This window comes from Mauremys reevesii, linkage group 2 (genome assembly GCF_016161935.1).
Source record: "Mauremys reevesii isolate NIE-2019 linkage group 2, ASM1616193v1, whole genome shotgun sequence".
Lineage (NCBI taxonomy): Eukaryota > Metazoa > Chordata > Testudines > Geoemydidae > Mauremys > Mauremys reevesii.
Window position 1 is genome coordinate 52,046,567 of NC_052624.1, and position 18,635 is coordinate 52,065,201.

An 18,635-nucleotide genomic window follows, 5' to 3' on the forward strand; every position below is an offset into this window, starting at 1 on the left:
ACCCAGTAAATGTATGTCAGAGGGAAGGAAAGAAGAAATCTCTGTCACATTCATGGGTGAACTTGCATACAGTCCTGCATCTGACCACTGAATAGTACTAGAAATGGGTGTGATTAAGTGGAAGATCCAGGTTATTTTAAATTTGCAATGCTTGAGTTCCCTTATCATGCCCTTTAAGTGCAGCTCTGCTTCTGACACTAACAGAAGGAAAGTTGGAGTCACACAGGGGTTAACTAGAGGAAAAAAGAGTAAGACAAAAGTAGATTATAAATATTGATATGGGAAATGAAAACACTAAACAGCACATTGCTGCTTATGCTTGAACTAATATACAAAATAAACGATCATATAGGAAAACAAGATGGGCAAATATGAACATATGAGAGATACCTCCATGTGTATAGCTGTTTACTATAGAAGGAACTGTAACACTTCTCTGAGTCTATGATTGACCTATTCAGCTATTACAGATCAATTTCAAGACACTAAAACAAATCACATGGGGTAGCAAATTACAGGTCTAGAAATGGGCAGTTTATCTCATGAGACTATAGCTATATGGGAGAAGCATAAAATGACTTATGTAGAACTTTTTTTTCTTTTTTTTCAGATTTGACTTTATACCTCACCCTACCATAGAATCATCAAAGATCAGGGGTTTTTTAATCAGATTTTCCCACTTCAGCATTATCCACACCAGGACAAACTGGGCAAAAATACTGCAATCCACATCCACATTTGAAAATGTGTGACAAAGATTTTGAAAATAAAACAGAGTAAAAGGACAAATTGCCTTTCTCTATCCATCACTAAATTGCAGCAGAAAAGTTAAATCACATCACATAAGACAAAAACAGGAAGCAGAATTCCAGAATACCAGAGAAGCTGATTTGGGGCTGATATTTTCCAAAGAGCACAAACTGCCATCCCTTCACTACAACAGAGACAAAGTCATTTCAGGTTTTTTCTACACAACAGTAATCACTACCAATAAACTCAACCAACTCCAATCTCCAGTGGAGAAGCTCTGGGAAATCAAATCACCATATGGTCTGATCTTCCCACCAAGAGCAACTGTGCAGGGGAAGGCCAACTCCTGTCCCTCCCCAGTCTGGCCAGACTAGCAGCTAGGAGCCACTGGCTCCCAGCAGCACTGGGAGATCAGATTTCATGGGGAAGGGCTTATTTCATGGTCCATGACACATTTTCCACGGCTGTGAAATTGGTAGGATCCTAACAATCAGTCCCAAGAGTAAACCCTATAATTACAATGTAGCTATACAAAACAATAAATAAGAGTTATGGAACAGACTGCAGCTCAGTTCATACAATCAGCTATTTGTAACAATTTCATGCTAAAACTATTGGACTCCATAGATCAGTGCTTCTCAAGCTATCTGATGTGGGGGACCAGCAATTTTTTTTTCCCAATGTGCCAGGGGCCGGTGCCAGATTATTATCCTATTCGACGCTCTTATGAGGAAACTCGCCGTGGACCAGCAGCTGATGGGTCGTGGATAGGCACCGATCCACGGACCACCACTTTGAGAAGCACCGTTATAGATGTCATTTATCTGCTGAATAACACCTATGTACCTATGAGGGAGGAAGGGATGGAGCTGTTCCCTAGAAAGGTTTGCACATTCTCCAGAAGTATTAAAACACTTCCACTTCCACGGAGCTAGGAGCCTGGTCTGCATCTGCCAATCTTACCACCCCTTAGAGCTTTTCTGTGTTGAAACTTTGACAACATACATTAAAATACATGGAAATTACAGTGTAAGTTTCCTGATATCCATGTCTTCAGGTTAAAAAATGGCATAAAGTGAGCTGGTGGCCTCAATGTATTTTTAGCAGGCAAGTGTCCAAATCAATCTGAAACACAGACATATCCACAAACACCTAGCAAACATTTGGATGGTATAAAATACATAAACAACAAAAATAGCCGCACTAAGAATAATAGGCAACCTGACTGTTAGCTTCAAAAGAGAGGTCCAGGTGTGAATGGACATGGAAACCGAATTGTTCTGTCACCCTTAGAAATGATCAAGACTGAGTCACATAAACAGGAGGCAGCACTGTCTAGCTTGTATTACCCGCCTTTTTGTGCTGTGTTTGTACAGTGCCTAGCACAACTGAGTGTTGGTCCGTGAATGGGGCTCCTACGTGCTACAGAAATACAAAGAAGTACTACCACTATCTGTGCACAGACTGAAGTGATGCTGGTTGGAGAGAGAAAACAGCCCTAAAATATCGTGAGGATTATGGCTGTCCCTTTAAGTGACTATGTGTGCCTGGCATTTGTTATGAGAGTTTGCAATCAAGAGGGTACAACTGGATCCTCTCTGGTGTTAGCTGATCACATAGCAACAGTGACTCGGATTTCTTTTCTCATCTTTGGATGCGAGGTGGCAGTCTCTTGTTTGGATGTGGACTTTGCTATTGTGATTCATGCCTTTGATACCTGGAGATCTGATTACTCCAGTATGCACTGCATGGGGCTACACTTTAAATACCCTGGGAAACTGAAACTGGCACAGAATGCATCAGCCTGCCAGTTAAGCAGGGTCTGAAGCGGGGCTCCCAACCAGCCAAATTATGGGGAAGGGTCAGGGCCAGGCAATATGCCCAGGGCTTCTCTAGGCCTTGGAGCGCCTGGTCAGGGAGGGCTCTCAGAGGCCCTCAACTGAGGAGCCAAGAGAGGCTCTGATCGAGCTGCACCGCGAGCCAGGCGAGCGGGAATCAGCGGGGCCGGGAGCCAGAGCTGCTGGGCGCGGAGCCGCGAGCCCCAGAGCGCCTCAGCAGCCAGGGCCCAGAGCCCCAGCCTCTCAAGCGTCAGAGGGCCGGGGCCCCCAGAGCAGGCTGCGGAGCCCAGGCAGCCAGCAGCAGCCAGTCATGGCAGGCTGGGCTGCAGGCAGCAGAGGGGAGAGCAGGAGAGCTCAGAGCTGCAGAGCTCAGTCAGAGCAGCTAGTGCCTCAGCCGCAGCCAGGAGCAGGAGGGGGCAGGGCTCAGCAGTGGCGGCTGCCAGCCGCAGTGGCCAGAGGCCCCAGGCGACTGGGATTTAGGCGCTCAGGCCCCCCCCCCAGCGCCCCCAGCCCAGAGCCCGGCCACCCCCCCCCCCCCCCCCCCCCCCCCCCGCCCCCCCCCCCCCCCCCCCCCCCCCCCCCCCCCCCACCCCCCCCACCCCCCCCCCCCCACCCCCCCCCCCCCCCCCCCCCCCCCCCCCCCCCCCCCCCCCCCACCCCCCCCCCCCCCCCCGACCCCCACACTCCCCCCACCCCCCCCCTCCGGCCCCCTCCCCCCCCCCCCCCCCCTGTCCCCGCCCCCCCCTGTCCCCCCCCACACCCCCTCCCCTCTGCTGCCTGCCCCCTCTGCTCCCCTCTCTGAACCTCTGCCCCATCCCCCCCCCTCCCCCTTCCCCCCCCCTGTCCCCCCCCCCCCCCCCCCCCTTCTGCACCCCCCGCCCTTCTTTCCACCCACTGTTCCACTCCTGAGCTCCAGACCACTGCTGCAGTGCTCTGCCCCCCCCCCCAGCCCCCCCCAGCCCCCCCCCCCCCCCCACCCCCCTCTCCACCTTTGAACACCCTTCCATTCAAGCAATTCAGGAGTTTCTTTTTGCTCAAGGGCAGCTTTTACTTCATTTCTCCCATCCCTCCAAGGTGCCAACTGAGAAGAGAGAGGGTGAGAACAGAGAGATCGGCCTGGAATGCCTGCCTGGAAAGAGGAAGAGAGGAGGAGGAGGAGTGCAGTGGTGTGCAGACTTCTGGGGTGCTGGGGGTGTGGATGGATGCTGTGATGCTACAAAGCCATACAGCTGTCTCTCCCTCTGAGGAGCCTCCTCTCTGAGCAGACTCTTCCAGGGCAACACCCTTACCTTCTCCTGGGTCAGACTCAGCCTTCTGACCCTCCACATTCATCATGCACTTTCCCAAGTCTGTCTCTGGGGGTCCTGGGGGGGGGGCAACCACCTGCCCCCCAACTCAGACTCCATGTGACAGATGTCACTCAGACAAACAAACAGATTAGAAGATGATAGATATGGGAACACAGTTTAAAACAGAGCTTGTTGGTACAGAACTCTGTCCCTCTGTCAGGTCCATTGGGAGCCCAGAACCAAACCGTGGGTCTCTCCCTCCCCATTCAGCCAGCTCCTCCAACTGACCCTCCCTCTCTCCTCTCCTCTCTCTCGACAAGACAAGGAGGCCACCTGATCTCTTTGTGTCCCTTCCTTCAGTTGGCATCTTCCAGGGGAAACTGAGGCACCCACACAGTATTCAGAGAAAATATTAAGAACATTCCCACTTCATCACAACAGGTGCAACAAAATATAATACTGTATATTGAAGAAGGCAAGTGCTGCTTCTGACTTTCCACTTTTAATTGACCCTGGTAATCTCGTGGCACTGACGCGTTGTAGCTTCATTTTATATCGGCTTACAGGGCGGGAGCGGGGGGGCCCCACCAAAAATTATACAAACCTGCCGCCTATGTCTGAAGGGTACTCTGCAAATGAAGCTCCTGCTCTAAGATTTGCAGTGGTTGCCTAATGGTCTACTGGTCAATTTTTAAGGTGATCTTGACTTGTAAATCCCTGAATGGCTTGAGAAGTTCCTACTTCAGAGACTGCTGTTCTCTCTTTATGTGACACAGCCACAGCTGTGATCTGGAGAGAGATTCATGCTGGATCCCCCTCAATTTAAAAGGAGGCACTCAGCTTTGTAATTGTCCTAAAATAACCCAGATCTGTCGACCTACAGAACTCACTAGAAAGTCCATCTCTTTCCCAAGGCTTTTGGGGAGGAAGGAGAATGCTGAGAGGTGATACTTAAGGGTGGTGTTTTTTGGCTGGTTATTTTCTGATTTTTGGAGGCTGTTGCATGCTCTCTTGCTGATATAAGTATGAATATGTCAGTATTCTCAAAGATCCCTAGAGTCTTGCAAATATTTTTTTCAAGTATTGTGTAAAAACTAAGTAAAATAAAAATGTTTCTTGAAAAGGAGGAATTTAAAATGTGTACATACATACCCTTTTTGGCTTGCTGGTCTTCACAGCTTTCATAGGTGCACGGTCCCCAAGCTGACCAAGCTGACACTTCACATTCTATTGGACAAGGGATATGGCACAATTGGGTGGTGCTAGGTACAGGTCCCGTGCACAGTTTCCGATCCACAGGCTTGGAGGCTGTATACAATAAAGAAAACGTATTTTTAATACTTGCATAATGCTTTGCTGCAAGTTGACACCACTACTCTTCAGTCAGAAAATCTTCTGTCTCATCATTTTAATCTGATGAAGTAAGTGTAAAACTATTCTCTCTAAAAATAAATCTAATGAACTCACTGCATGGACTGAGTCAAACCAGATTATGTGGAATCAGGAAGATTCCACAAATATTGCAGTATTCTCTAGGACCTTGCTCTTGCAGTTAATGAATGGAGAATATTATTACAGTAGTTCTTCACATTGGCCCCCAAACAAATCAATGTTCTGCTCTCTTATTGAGTGCATCTTGACTGGAACAATTGAACCAACAGAAGTGTAAATTTTTATTCACCTTAATAGGGTATTGTAACTTCAAAGCCTAGTCAATCTCATAAATGCTAACACTTCAACTGCACACCAAATTAGAGATACTGCATTTAAATCACTGAAATATAATGATGACAGAGTCTATTTGCTTTCCTTTAACTCTAAAGCCCTTCCACACACACAGAAAGCACCCACCTAAAAAAGCTGTGCAGTGGTAGCTTTAGTTGGTTCAAGGAAAACTGTATTTAACATGTACTCTGTGCACAGCTTTTTAATCTAGTACATAGGTATAATTGTTTTAATATATTACTTCCAGCAGTGTGTAATCAGTCGACATGGAAGGTATCTGAGCAGGCAGAAACCCTGTTTCTTGTGGACCAGGGAAGGCCCATACGAGAGCAGAACCACCCTGTTCTCCTACACTGAGAGCCAGGATACAGCCTTCAGTACACTACAGCCCAAGCTCTATTATCCTCCGGGCATCTAGGCGCAATGGGATACCTTTCCTAGCATGTTGGATATGTGTATGCATCTGTCTCCAACCAACAAATGCATTACTTTATTGCAATCCACTTTTACCAATAACTCTCCAGAGAAGTATCAGAGGGGTAGCCGTGTTAGTCTGGATCTGTAAAAAGCAACAAAGAGTCCTGTGGCACCTTAAAGACTAACAGATGCTCCAATACATCTGCTAGTCTTTAAGGTGCCACAGGACTCTTTGTTGCTTTTCTCAAGAGAAGATTTTTCATAATTCAGCTCCTCACAAAATTCTTAAAACTAAGCACAGAATATAGATCAGCCATTCAAATTACCTCTGTCCAATTGAACAAAAAGATGTGATTCCCTCAAGTTAAACATCATGACTGCTCCTTCAGAACTGTGCTTTCAAAACAAGCGTTTAATTAATTAGAACTCCGTTCTGACACCGTTACTCAACGTAGGTAGTACTTTATGCTGTATATAGTCCCATTGATTACAACTATCTTTACAGCAAGATACTACCCAGAGGGAGTATGGGTGGCAGAATCAGGCTCTTGAGGATCGCAGTAACACAGCAACAACAACAGAGGTTTGATGAATGAGCTGCATGCTTTTGTTAAGGTAGTGGAGTCTCTTATTCACATGTACATGTGTTGCATGCACCTGCTTCTGCCTGCCTGACCCTTCAGGTAATGCATCTCTCTTTTAGCCACAGGCCCACTAGCGGGCGACTGGAAGCTACATTTTGAGAGGGAGGGAATGAGAAGGCGGCATCCCGTGGAACTGTCCTTCCCATCCTGATACTTTGTGCATGGCTTTGTACTGCTTTGCTTCATGAAGCAAAGCTGCAGTGCGGAGAGGGCAAATATCTGTTAAACGTACTCCAGAACTCCCATTTTCTAACAAAAGACAACAACGCTGGAAAGAAGTATTCTAACATATGCACAGTGCTATGGTGGGGCCTAAACCTTATGACACTGAAGACTGCGCTGGCAATTTTTCAGAAGCCTGAAGTCTGTTCCTAATGTGCATGATCATCTGCATAAAGTGCATAACTTGTAGCAAAAATAAATGTAAACAAACACATAATTTGCATGTAATTGTATCTTTACTGGATAGCATTTAATAAAAGCAGGAGTTAGCAAGTCGCCATCACTTCTTTGTAGCCTTTATCTTGAATCTTGAGGTCCTTACACAGCTTTTACTCAAACTGCCCTTGAATTCATTGGAAGCTTGCATAAGTAAAGGCGGAGTAAAAAGAAAGAGACATTTGTAACTATAAGGCGCAGCCACACTATGGGGGCCTTGTGGAGCCCCAATAGGAGCACAGGGAAGCATTCTGAAGAATGCCTCCTAGAGCCTTTTGAGGCACAAAGGCAGGGTACACACTGCTGCGTTCCTTCATAAAGTGCAGCACACTCCCTCCAGTGCACCAGTCCTCCTCCTCACTGGTACTTCGAAATATAAACTACTTCTTCCTCTTTAGGAATAAAGAGGAAACCATTTCTGGACTTCCACAACAGCAAAGACCGCAACTGTGTCTGGCCAGAAGGCTCTTTGAACCCTCTCCCACTGGACACTTGTACGAAGACCAGACATGGTATGGCCCTGAGTAAAGACTTCAGCTTCTCTTCCATGAAGAATATCAAGTATACTATTCACATAAAACCTGTTGAAAATATCAGCCACTTCAGACATTCATCTATAAGGTATCTTAAGCAAGAAATGCTTCAGGGGTATGTAAATAGTACAAATAACTCTCTCTTTCAATACAACACAATTTTATGCCATCTTATTTACTATCCCTCAGTGTAACATTAAGTATAAAGTTGTTATGAATGACCGTGTCTGCTACTCATTCAGTTTTACTGAAGCAGCCTGAGACACACACACACAAAAAAAGTATTGCAATGGTGGGAGAGAATAATTATTTGGAAATGTTTCCTGTATTTTAAGTTTCAGAATGTGCATTGCACACATTATTCCGAATTTCTTTTTTAGATGACAGTAAATTAAGCACATTTATCCCCACTGAATTTTGGTCTTATTTCCTTTGTAGCGATACTGTAGCACAAAGCACATTACAATGATGCACAGTACAAATATACTGCTTATTCAGTCACTCCAACTTAACTTAGTCAAATTGCTCCTCATGTGGAAGTAGGAAAAAATTCCAGGTAAAACTTTTTTTCTTTTCTGCTTCAAAATGCAAATTTGGGTTGACCGAAACATTTTGCAAATTTGCATCAATTGTTTTTTACATTAAATTACATCCCCACCCCCCACCCCCGTTTTGGTTCACCAAAAATTCCAAAACATTTGGATTTTGGTTAAACCTGAATCTATTTATTATTCAAAACTGTCAGCAAATTGAAAAAAAGCAGTTCTTTGCATAGCTCTGATTCCCAGTGTCCACCCCTAAAACACTGTTTTAGCTAAAAACTCATCGACAGTAATAGTTACTGACTGCAAGAAACTTGTCTGGGTTGATCAGCTTCTCTGATACATCTCAAATAAATGTTGTGAGGAGAGTACACGGTGAATGGCACAATGCATCTCTGTGCATGACAAAGGGGCATTTCTCTTCAGCCATCGTTTCCCCAGTAATTCCACCAAGTCCCTGTGCCTATCTGCCACAGTCTCAGCAGAGAGTGAGTGTTGAAAAACCATCTGATAGTAGCAAGTCTCAAAAAGTAAAAAATAAATAAATAAATAAAAACAGGAAAGGATTTTTTTTGCTACTATTACCTTCTCATGCATGATATCTCTGTTTTTATATATATATATATATATATATATATATATATATATATATATATATAAAATCTCTCTCACTTTTCATCCAGAGAGCTCCCAAACCACTTTGCTAGCTACATATCTAGGATTCATTTCAGCCAGAGGTGCTGGAATATGATAAAGATTATTTATTTTCTTTACAGTAAATTGCTGAGTTGTGGCAAGCCTAGACCTTCTATTAGTATCTCATCCCCTTTAACTTCAGTGGCTTTCCTCCAGATTTACACCAGTGTAAATGAGCTCAGCATCTGACCCCTTATTGTTTGACTTGAGATGATTTGAAAGAAGAAGCTACTGGATACAAAAGTTCACAGTCAAAAGATGTTTCCCCTCTCATTGCTGCCCCTTTCATATTTTCTTTTCGTGCATTTGTGGTAGAGGTTGCGAATGAGGATGCTTGGTTATTTCATTCCCTGTCAGTGGTGCTGAACATTGAGTCAATAATGCTTAATAACACAAGCTCTGTGTGGTTTTCAGATATCTTGCTCAAATTCTGGACACAAATGAGAACAAAACAGAATGTGTTTTGCTAACAAGCTCTCACTTTCCCCCTGCCAAACCAGAAAATTAGGTTCAGGTTTGGAATGGCTTGCAAGTTAGGGCTGGGAGATTAAACAAAAACAAAAACACACACACACACACACACACACACACAAACACCATCATTCTCTGCTGAACTAGGAACCTCTCTCTTACTGTGCTCTAATAATCTAGAATTTCCCCTTCCTCCTAAAGTGGGATAAAAATCAAACAAACTCAAAGTGCTTTTCTGTGCTCACTTATGGGCTGCTAACTCAGTGTGTCTAGTCCCAAAGAATACTACCTACTAGCAAGTGCCTGGAAAATAATTAGCTATAACTCCAGGAACCCTCTCCTGAGCTCTATACTGTCTAGACGAGTCACTGGAAAATTTCATACAGTAAGGTAGATGCCTACCAGCATGAGGACTGCAGAGTAGCTACATTTTAAAAATTATCACCACAAAAGCACAGACTCATCTCTCTTGGTAAATAGTGGGCTAAATTTACCAAGGATGTGCACCAGCTCCTCCTCTGGCAGAGAATCCCAGCTGACCAGTGTGGCCTCAAAGTGGCCATCATTCGGTCACAGCCAGAGTGGTGCGAGGGATGAGGTAATTCATTGCATTCTCTGGGCTGCTTCTGCCAACAGGGCCACATTGTCACAGGCCTGGTCTACACTAGGCGTTTAAATCGGTTTTAGGAGCGTAAAACCGATTTAACGCCACAACCGTCCACACTAGGAGGCACCTTATATCGATTTTAATGGCTCTTTAAACCGGTTTCTGTACTCCTCCCTAACGAGAGGAGTAACGCCAGTATCGGTATTAACATATCGGATTAGGGTTAGTGTGGACGCTGATCGACGGTATTGGCCTCCGGGAGCTATCCCACAGTGCACCAGTGACCGCTCTGGACCGCAATCTGAACTCGGATGCAGTGGTCAGGTAAACAGGAAAAGCCCCGCGAACTTTTGAATATTTCCTGTTTGCCCAGCGTGGAGCTCCGATCAGCACGGGTGGCGATGCAGTCCGAAATCAAATTAAAGAGCGCCGCATGGACCATGCGGATGTGATCGCTGTAAGGGCAGGCAAATCCGTTCTATCAGCGCTCCGTTACAGAAGATGAAATTCAGAATCCTTTTTTAAAAATCTCCAGACAGACGCCATAGCAGGGACTCAGCGCACTGCAGCGTGACAAGCGTAACGGAAAGCCAAAGAATCAAATGGACGCTCATGGACTGGAGGACTGAAGCTATCCCACAGTTCCTGCAGCCTCCGAAAATTATTTGCATTCTTGGCTGAGCTCCAAATGCTTCTAGGGTCAAACACACTGTCCGTGGGTCAGGGCATAGCTTGGCAATCTACTCACCCACCCCCCACCCACCCCCAGAAGCGAAAGGTAAAACAATCCTCTGACTCTTTTACATGTCACCCTATCTTTACTGAATGCTGCAGATAGACGCGATAGTGCAGCACTCAACACCAACATCCTTGCTCCCCCCCCCGTCATGGGCAGCTGATGGTACAATATGATGGAAATCCATCCTCATCATCAGCATCAGCTGATCGTGCAAAAAGCTGGAAATCCATCCTCATGATCAGCTTCAGCTGATGGGACAAAAGGACTGGTAACCATCCTCGTCATCAGCCTATTGGCCCTAATTTTTTCTGGTGGATGGATGGTGCAATATGGCTGGTAACCATCCTCATCATAGCAACAGGGGGCTGAGCTCCATCAGCCCCCACCCTTCATGTGTAAAGAAAAGATTCAGTTGCCCCTGGACTAGCAGTGGGATGCTGGGCTTCTCTCCTACACACTGCTTAATGTCCTGTCTGGACTATCATAGCAGCTGGAGGCTGCCTTCCACTCATTTCTCACTAACAAGTCAGTGTGTCTTATTCCTGCATTCTTTATTAATTCATCACACAAGTGGGGGGGACAATGCTACGGTAGCCAAGAAAGGCTGGGGGAAGAACGGAATCAACAGGTGGGGTTGTTACAGGAGCACCCCCTGTGAATAGCATACAGATAATTTCTGCAGGCTCTGACACAGAGCAGCTGTGCTCTCTGGTTCTATGATACGGTGGTTCTCTAGCACACTTGCCTATATTAGGCAGCACTGATTCTATTTTTAGATACCAAAAAGGAGGGATTGACTCAGGGAGTCATTCCCAATTTTTGCTTTTGCGCCCCTGGCTGATCGGGGCACTAGCAGCAAATGGTACAAAAGGACTGGTAGCCATGATCATCCTCAGTTCCAATTTATGGAAGGGTTTGGATGGTGCAATATGGCTAGTAACCATCTCTGCTGTCATGCAAAAGCAAAAGCATGCTTCTGTGTAGCGCTGCTGAATCGCCTCTGTGAGCGGCATCTAGTACACATACGGTGAGAGTCACAAACGGCAAAACAAGCTCCATGATTGCCATGCTATGGCATCTGCCAGGGCAATCCAGGGGAAAAAGTCGCGAAATGCTTGTCTGCCGTTGCTTTCCCAGACGAAGGAGTGACTGACGACATTTACCCAGAACCACCCGCGACAATGATTTTTGCCCCATCAGGCACTGGGATCTCAACCCGGAAGTTCCAAGGGGCGGGGGAGGCTGCGGGAACTATGGGATAGCTAGGGAATAGCTACCCACAGTGCAACGCTCCAGAAATCGACGCTAGCCACGGACCATGGACGCACACCACCGATTTAATGTGTTTAGTGTGGCCGCGCGCACTCGATTTTATAAAATCTGTTTTACAAAACCGGTTTATGCAAATTCGGAATAGTCCCGTAGTGTAGACGTACCCACAGAAAGAGCATCTGTATATCCATGCCCCAGCAAGAGCTCACCATTTTTTTCAGGACACTAGTTGCTCTACTTTCACAAAAGCAGAACAAATGAGCATTTTTAAAAAGCCACACTAACAAAATGGATGAAAGAGAACATCATGAGTTTCCTTCCCAGTTTTCTGTAATGTATGTGCTAAAGTTTATTGCCAAACTGTAAAACTACTACTTTAGACTCTGATCCTGCAAACACTTAGGGCTTGTCCTCACTGCCAGGGAGATCAACACTGCTGCAATCAATGCAGCAGGTGTCGATTTAGTGGGTCTAGTGAAGATCCACTAAATTGACGGCAGAGCTCTCTCAGTTGACTCCAGTACTCCAGCTCCCCAAGAAGACTAAGGTAAGTCGACTGGAGAGCATCTATCATCAATGCAGTGCAGTGAAGACACCGGGGTAAGTCAACAGAAGCTACATAGCTGGAGTAGCTTAACTTAGGTCGACTTACCCTGGTAGTGAAGACAAGGCCTTACACACCTATGTATGTCTATGCATGTAAGTAGTCCCTTTCAGTTCTATGGTTAGGTACACAGTTATATCCATTTTGCAGATGGATAAAGAGAGGCAAGGAGAAGTTGAGTGATTTGCCTAAAGTACACAGCAAGTGAGTGACAGAACAACAGAACCTAGTAATCCTTAATTTCCGTTCCCTATCCTAACTGCTACACACAATATTCCTGCTCAAATGTAAACTTGTAATTTCTGAAATGAAGATAGTAAATTTCTGAACTTGGCTTATAGGGATGTACCAATCCCGAAAGGCTGGAAGTTTCAGTTTAGATAAACATCCAAAGTTCAAATTCTTATCTTAATTATACAAATATCCTGAATCAGCAAAACAGATCTGGAAATAGGGCTGCCAGCCCTCCAAGATTGTTCTAGACTCTCAAGGAATTAAAGATGAATCTTTAATAGAAGGTTATGTCATATGATGAAAGCTCCAGGAATACGTCCAACCAAAATTGACAACCCTAGCTGGAAATAGCAAAGGAAATTGGAAATTTTGGAAGACCAAAGAAATTCCCAACACTTTAGGCCAGGATGGGAAATAGAAGTGAAAGATATTTATCAGAACATTTCAAAAAATGGATAAAGGTTTGGTTTGAATCTGTGCTACTAGTTTGTATTTCAGGTCTGATACTTGATGTGTATGTATTTTGCCCTCTTATTTCTTTTATTATCTTGAAACTTATGAGTGAGAGCTCACAGGTACAGTAACAAACTATTTTAGAGAGAAATATACTTTTTTATATATAGACAACATAGTTCTCCCAAAGGGGACAGCGCCTCCTGGCACACTTTTGATTGAAATGTCAGGTAGAAGGCCTTAATTACCTACCTGTTATTTCAAAAGTGATTGATAGAAGTGGTGCAGCACTAGACTTCGACGTGCTCTGTGACTGACTTTCTGAAATAATAGGGAAACACCACTATGAATACGTGAGAATGGAAGTTTCCAAAACAGCCTTACTGAACTGTTTATGAACACAGAGCTACATTATAAGAAGGGGTTTCCCACTGCTAGGGTTGGTGGGATTTTTCCCCTCCACTTCTTGAATCATTGCCTGGTTTTAATCACCCCATTTAATCACGCCAAATTGCTGTTTCTAGGGGTGCCCAGAAGCTGCTTTAAAAAAAAACCACAACACTTTTTTTAATCCGTCTCCAAAAATGGAAACATCCCCAGAGCTTTTTAAACAAAAACTCACTTCACCCCTAGTTTGAGCTCTTGAAAACAGTGTTCTCATGTTTATGCATCCAAAGACTAGTTACATTTTAAACAGCCTTATGGGGCCTACAGAGATTACCTCCTGATGGGCTCTGCATATTCCTGTCACATTATGATAAGGACAGATTTCACACCAGCCTAAGCCAGCAAGACTTCACAGTCTACCCAAATCCTGATCATCATTCTGAACAGTAAGCTGCTGCTGATTTTATTGTTGCCTCTCTTTAGCTCAGAGTTTGTCACCCTTTACTTCTAAGGCTGGGGCATCTAAACTTGGTCCTAGAGGAAATTTGCCAGGTGCCCTGGAGCTGCAACTAATTTGTATTAAATGAAGCAGACTGAAGACTCTCTCCCTCATAAATACGCAGGTGCAACTGATGGCGCATAGAAGTCTCAGCAAACAATGCTCCATCTTAATTCAAGCAGATGTATTAAAATGGATGCTGAGACTAGTAGTCTCCACAAACTGCAGTGCCCAGATTAAAGATGCCCCACACTAGAGAACTCTGTAGGCTACAGTGTGGCCACCTCTGTCCTAAATGTTTAGCTATGCATGCCCAAGTCAAGGATATCCTTTCTCCTGGAGAGTGTGGTTGTATTTCTTTGTGGCAATGTAAATACAGCTGCATAACATATAAAAATAAATGTCATCAGAATTGTGGGCTAAATGCACTTAGTATAATTTACTGTCTTGAAGGAATTCTAAATTACCAATGGATAAGCCGTTCCTTTCAAGTTACTTTTTGCTGCTGGGGAATAATGTATGTTAATGTAAATTACTCACTGAGGTTTTGTTCTTCAAAAATGCAAATAATAATAATATAGCTGAACTCACCAGAAAAGTATTTTGTTAACTATATAGAACTAGGTGCTTATAAGACCCCAATCACCACATCAACTATCCAACTCATTAACACTATACCTGTTAAGCATGGACTTTCTTTTATACACATTCTGCAGATGGAAATTTTTTCCAAGGTCACATATGAAGTCTGTGGCAAAACCAGGAATTGAACCCAAATCCCATTCCAAACGCCTTAAGCCTTCCCGCTTTCATCTCCAGAATATTTTTGTATCCAGGACACCTTTGTCAAGGTAAGTATCCTCATGACACTAGGAAAATAACTTCTTTCTTTGGAAAAGGTTAGGGGCCTGATTCTTCACTCACATACACCGGTGTAAATCGGGAGTCACTTCAATGATGTTAATGCAGTTCACTTACACATATGTAAGTGAAAGGAGACCAGGGGATAAGCTTTCCTCTCTCTTTTCTTAAGGAACTGTAGAGGCTACAATTATGAGAAACTTGGTGTTTTTAGTTTGCAGAGATTCTCTTCATATAAACCATTTTTTTCCTGTTACAATTTTGGGAATACAAATCCACACAAGTATCAAGCTGAGTTACAGTTTCACACAAAAACAAGAACTCTACATGAAAGTCAGCCAAAATCATCACCTTTTGCCTGGTTTCAAGTAAAAGCCAAGCTTAGTGCTCTTTTTGAACCTGTAAAGTCATTTCACATATATATTTCCACGGTGCATTTACTTTTTTCTTTTTCTAGGTGCAACCTAGAAGCACAGAGAGGTTAAAATGACTTGCACAAGGTCACACAGAAAATCTCTGGCAGAACTGGGACTAGAACCCAGAGTTCATGATTCCCAGTCTTGTATCTTTCTTACCACAAGACCATCCTACAGTTAAGGAAGCCTTCAGGAAGTCTTATGAAAAACCAGTTCAGAGTAAGATACAGACATTTGAAGAATAAAGAATGAACCCATCCCTCCTGGAATTAAATATTTCTATTTAAATTAGATTTTAAAAAATAGATCGCAGTAACCTATAATAAAATAAGACACTTATGACAGAAGACAATGGAGGTCAAAAAGCTCCGGCATGCTGAAGTGTTCAGTTTTCACACTAATTCAATTGCAAGTAAATGAAATTTACCTTCTTTTTCCTTGAGGGTATTTAAATAGGAGAGGAGATTTTCATTAGCTTGCACACAGTACACCTCACGGGTTTGAATTCCACCCCCACACAGAGCTGTCTGATTCCCTCGTCTTTTGTCCTGTTGGCTAAGTAAAGGGTCAACACGACATTCTGTCCACTCTGTGGTTCTCCAGCCATACCTAAATTAAAGTAATTGCAAATTGAGTTAATTAGTTTTTTAAAACATGTAAAGCCACACAAGGTAATATTTGATTATACAAGACAAAGTGCCCTAATATTGCTGACTCATTATCTAGAAGGATTGGCTCCCCAAAAATCTTTATTTTACAGATATGCATGAGGTTTGGTATTCTACACTGATTAAACTATTTTCCTCATTATTTCATTTTTGAAATGGTTACATTTAGGAAGATCTTTATTTAAGTTTAATCAGTGGAATTTATTATTTTACTGCAAGGAAGAACAATAATGTTGCATGGAAAGAAATTGAGTTGTATGCTCAAATCTGCCAATCCCCAGGTTTGTGACTCTTACCACTTGTTTAGAACTAGACAGCTAGAATAAAGCAACACACAACAAAAATCAAAGAAATGTGCACACTGAGAAACATAAGACCTAGAAAAAAAAAAGAAAAGGAAAAGCCTCCAATTTACCTTTGATAAGAAGCATGAATGCTCCTCCTGCATATCAAGGCAAAACTATAATTGTACTTCTTTTTTCAAAAAGTTATTTCAGTGAGTTCTTTTTTCACCGTCAAGAGTAAGATGGCTTCTCTGCAGTGCTCAAGCCCCCCTGCTGAGTACTGACAAATGAAGAGAAGCTGTGAGCTTTCTCATCAGTGAGTGCATAAGAAAGAAGGTCTATGACTCCAACTTAAAACCCCAGTCAGACTTATGAATTGAAAGACATATCACAGGCTTCTCTGCCCAACAAGTACTTTAAGGCAATATCAAGGGAATCATTTCCCGATGCTGCTGAAGATGGAGAATGATGATATTTCTCCTCTTCAAGGAAAATGATGTTCCATAGTCAAAACGCGCAGATGCAAAATGGCATAACATCAAATGCTATTTCCCCAACAGTTCTTTCCAGGCAGATAAAGAAAAAGCACAGTTGTGACTGTTAATATTCATTTCAATTAGATGCTAATGATGAAAGCAATCTCCTGAATCTAAAGTGCTTGCTTGCAGTCAAACTTCCTACACTCTAAACAGGACTAATTTATTTACTACCACTTTTAGCTTCTTCCCTGCCTGATTTAGGGCTCAGTCTTGCCTTCTTTAATCAGCCTAAACTCCCAATGAAGTCAGACAGGAGTTTGGCTGCTCAACATTTGGGGATTGGTCCTGCTTTGAGCAGGGGGATGACCTCTTGAGGTCCCTTCCAACCCTATGAATCTATGACTGCATACCAGCTTCTTACTGTGTAAGACACTTGGTATGTGATTGTGTGCCCTGTACTTCAAACAAACAATGATGGATTCTAGAAGAAAGGGTCTGTGGGAAAAATCACCACTGAATCAATACATTTGTTTTACTATGACCTTAAAGCTGGTTCAAAGTAGTGCACATAAGAGTATCAGTGTGTACACACATGTTCACATTTTAGAAGTCAGCATTTACAAAGTCATGTAAGTTATTTCTCTATATTTGGAGAAGGAAGTAACTTCAGCAACTGTAACTACATGCAAATGTTAGCTTTTAGTGGGATCGCTGAATATGCACACACACAAACCAAATCCTAGTATTTTCTTTTAAATGTACTTGTATTGTCAGTCAAATCATTATCAACATGCTGCACTCTCCCACAGGAAGTACAGTATTCATTTTCATGGGGTGGGGTACACATTAACACTTACGTAACACATGGTGCCACACCATCTCCTTGAGAGCTACATTGCTCTATTTCTTCTAGCTCTGGGCATTCACTTTCACTGCCAATCGGAAACTGCTTAATGGTCCGTGTTCTTGTACGATTTCCTTTCGGGGATGTCATATCAAAACATGTTTTGGAACAGGGGCTCCACTCAGACCACTCCGACACCTGGCACTCCTTAGTGATCACACAGGACTGGAAGGTGATTGGCAACTTGTCTTGTTGGCAAAAGCTGTAAAAAGAGCAATAAGATTTTAAGTACCTGTGTTCACAAGCAGTTATGAATCCCTATATGAATATGCTATTCCCTGAACTGAACAATGAACACACTTAGGAAGCATTTATTTCTGCTGAGAACTGCGGATTATTTTGAGGATGTGTTAGGCCACGTCTTGCAAGTCCTCACTCACACAAAGCTTCCTCTGACTTTAATTGTCTACATAAGAGTTGGGTGAGTAAGAACTTCTGGATATGGCCAGTCAAATATAGTATAGCACACTGCTTTTTAGGGAGGGAAAATGCAATAACGTTTTAAAGAAATACTGGGGTCAAATGTTAAATATAAATTTTTACCTACCTGTCTTCCCTGTATGATAATACAATAAATGAAAATGAATCACAGTTTGCATCACTTTTTTTGTTTTTAATTCCACCTTGGTTTGTTTGGCATTGTTTGAAAAAAGGAATTATCAGCATCAGAGATGCTCACAATGTGAAAACAACTGGTGAGACAGTGCTGGCTCCTCCTCAGTGGCAGCTGATCAATTACTTTAAAAGACAGCTACAGATATATTAAATACTTTTCCATGTAAGCAATTGATATAGTTGCCTCAGAGATGTAACATAATCTGTAGGAGTCTGAAGGGAGTTGTGGTGGCTGTATCAAGATATAGCCCACACTATGAAATGGAGCAT

General features: G+C 43.3%; 1 protein-coding gene across 16 annotated transcripts in view; it reads right to left on the reverse strand.

Moving 5' to 3' along the window:
- Positions 1-18,635, reverse strand: part of THSD7A (thrombospondin type 1 domain containing 7A) — a 556,843-nt gene that overhangs the window by 164,437 nt on the left and 373,771 nt on the right. For 15 of the 16 annotated variants that reach the window (XM_039524530.1, XM_039524529.1, XM_039524525.1 and 12 more), the window contains 4 exons: positions 17,704-17,952; positions 15,843-16,024; positions 13,505-13,573; positions 5,030-5,185 (listed from right to left, as the gene is read on the reverse strand). In XM_039524530.1, coding sequence (XP_039380464.1) covers positions 5,030-5,185; positions 13,505-13,573; positions 15,843-16,024; positions 17,704-17,952 — 656 coding nt within the window. The remainder of the gene's footprint in view (positions 1-5,029; positions 5,186-13,504; positions 13,574-15,842; positions 16,025-17,703; positions 17,953-18,635) is intronic. The other variant, XM_039524540.1, reaches the window with a different exon arrangement.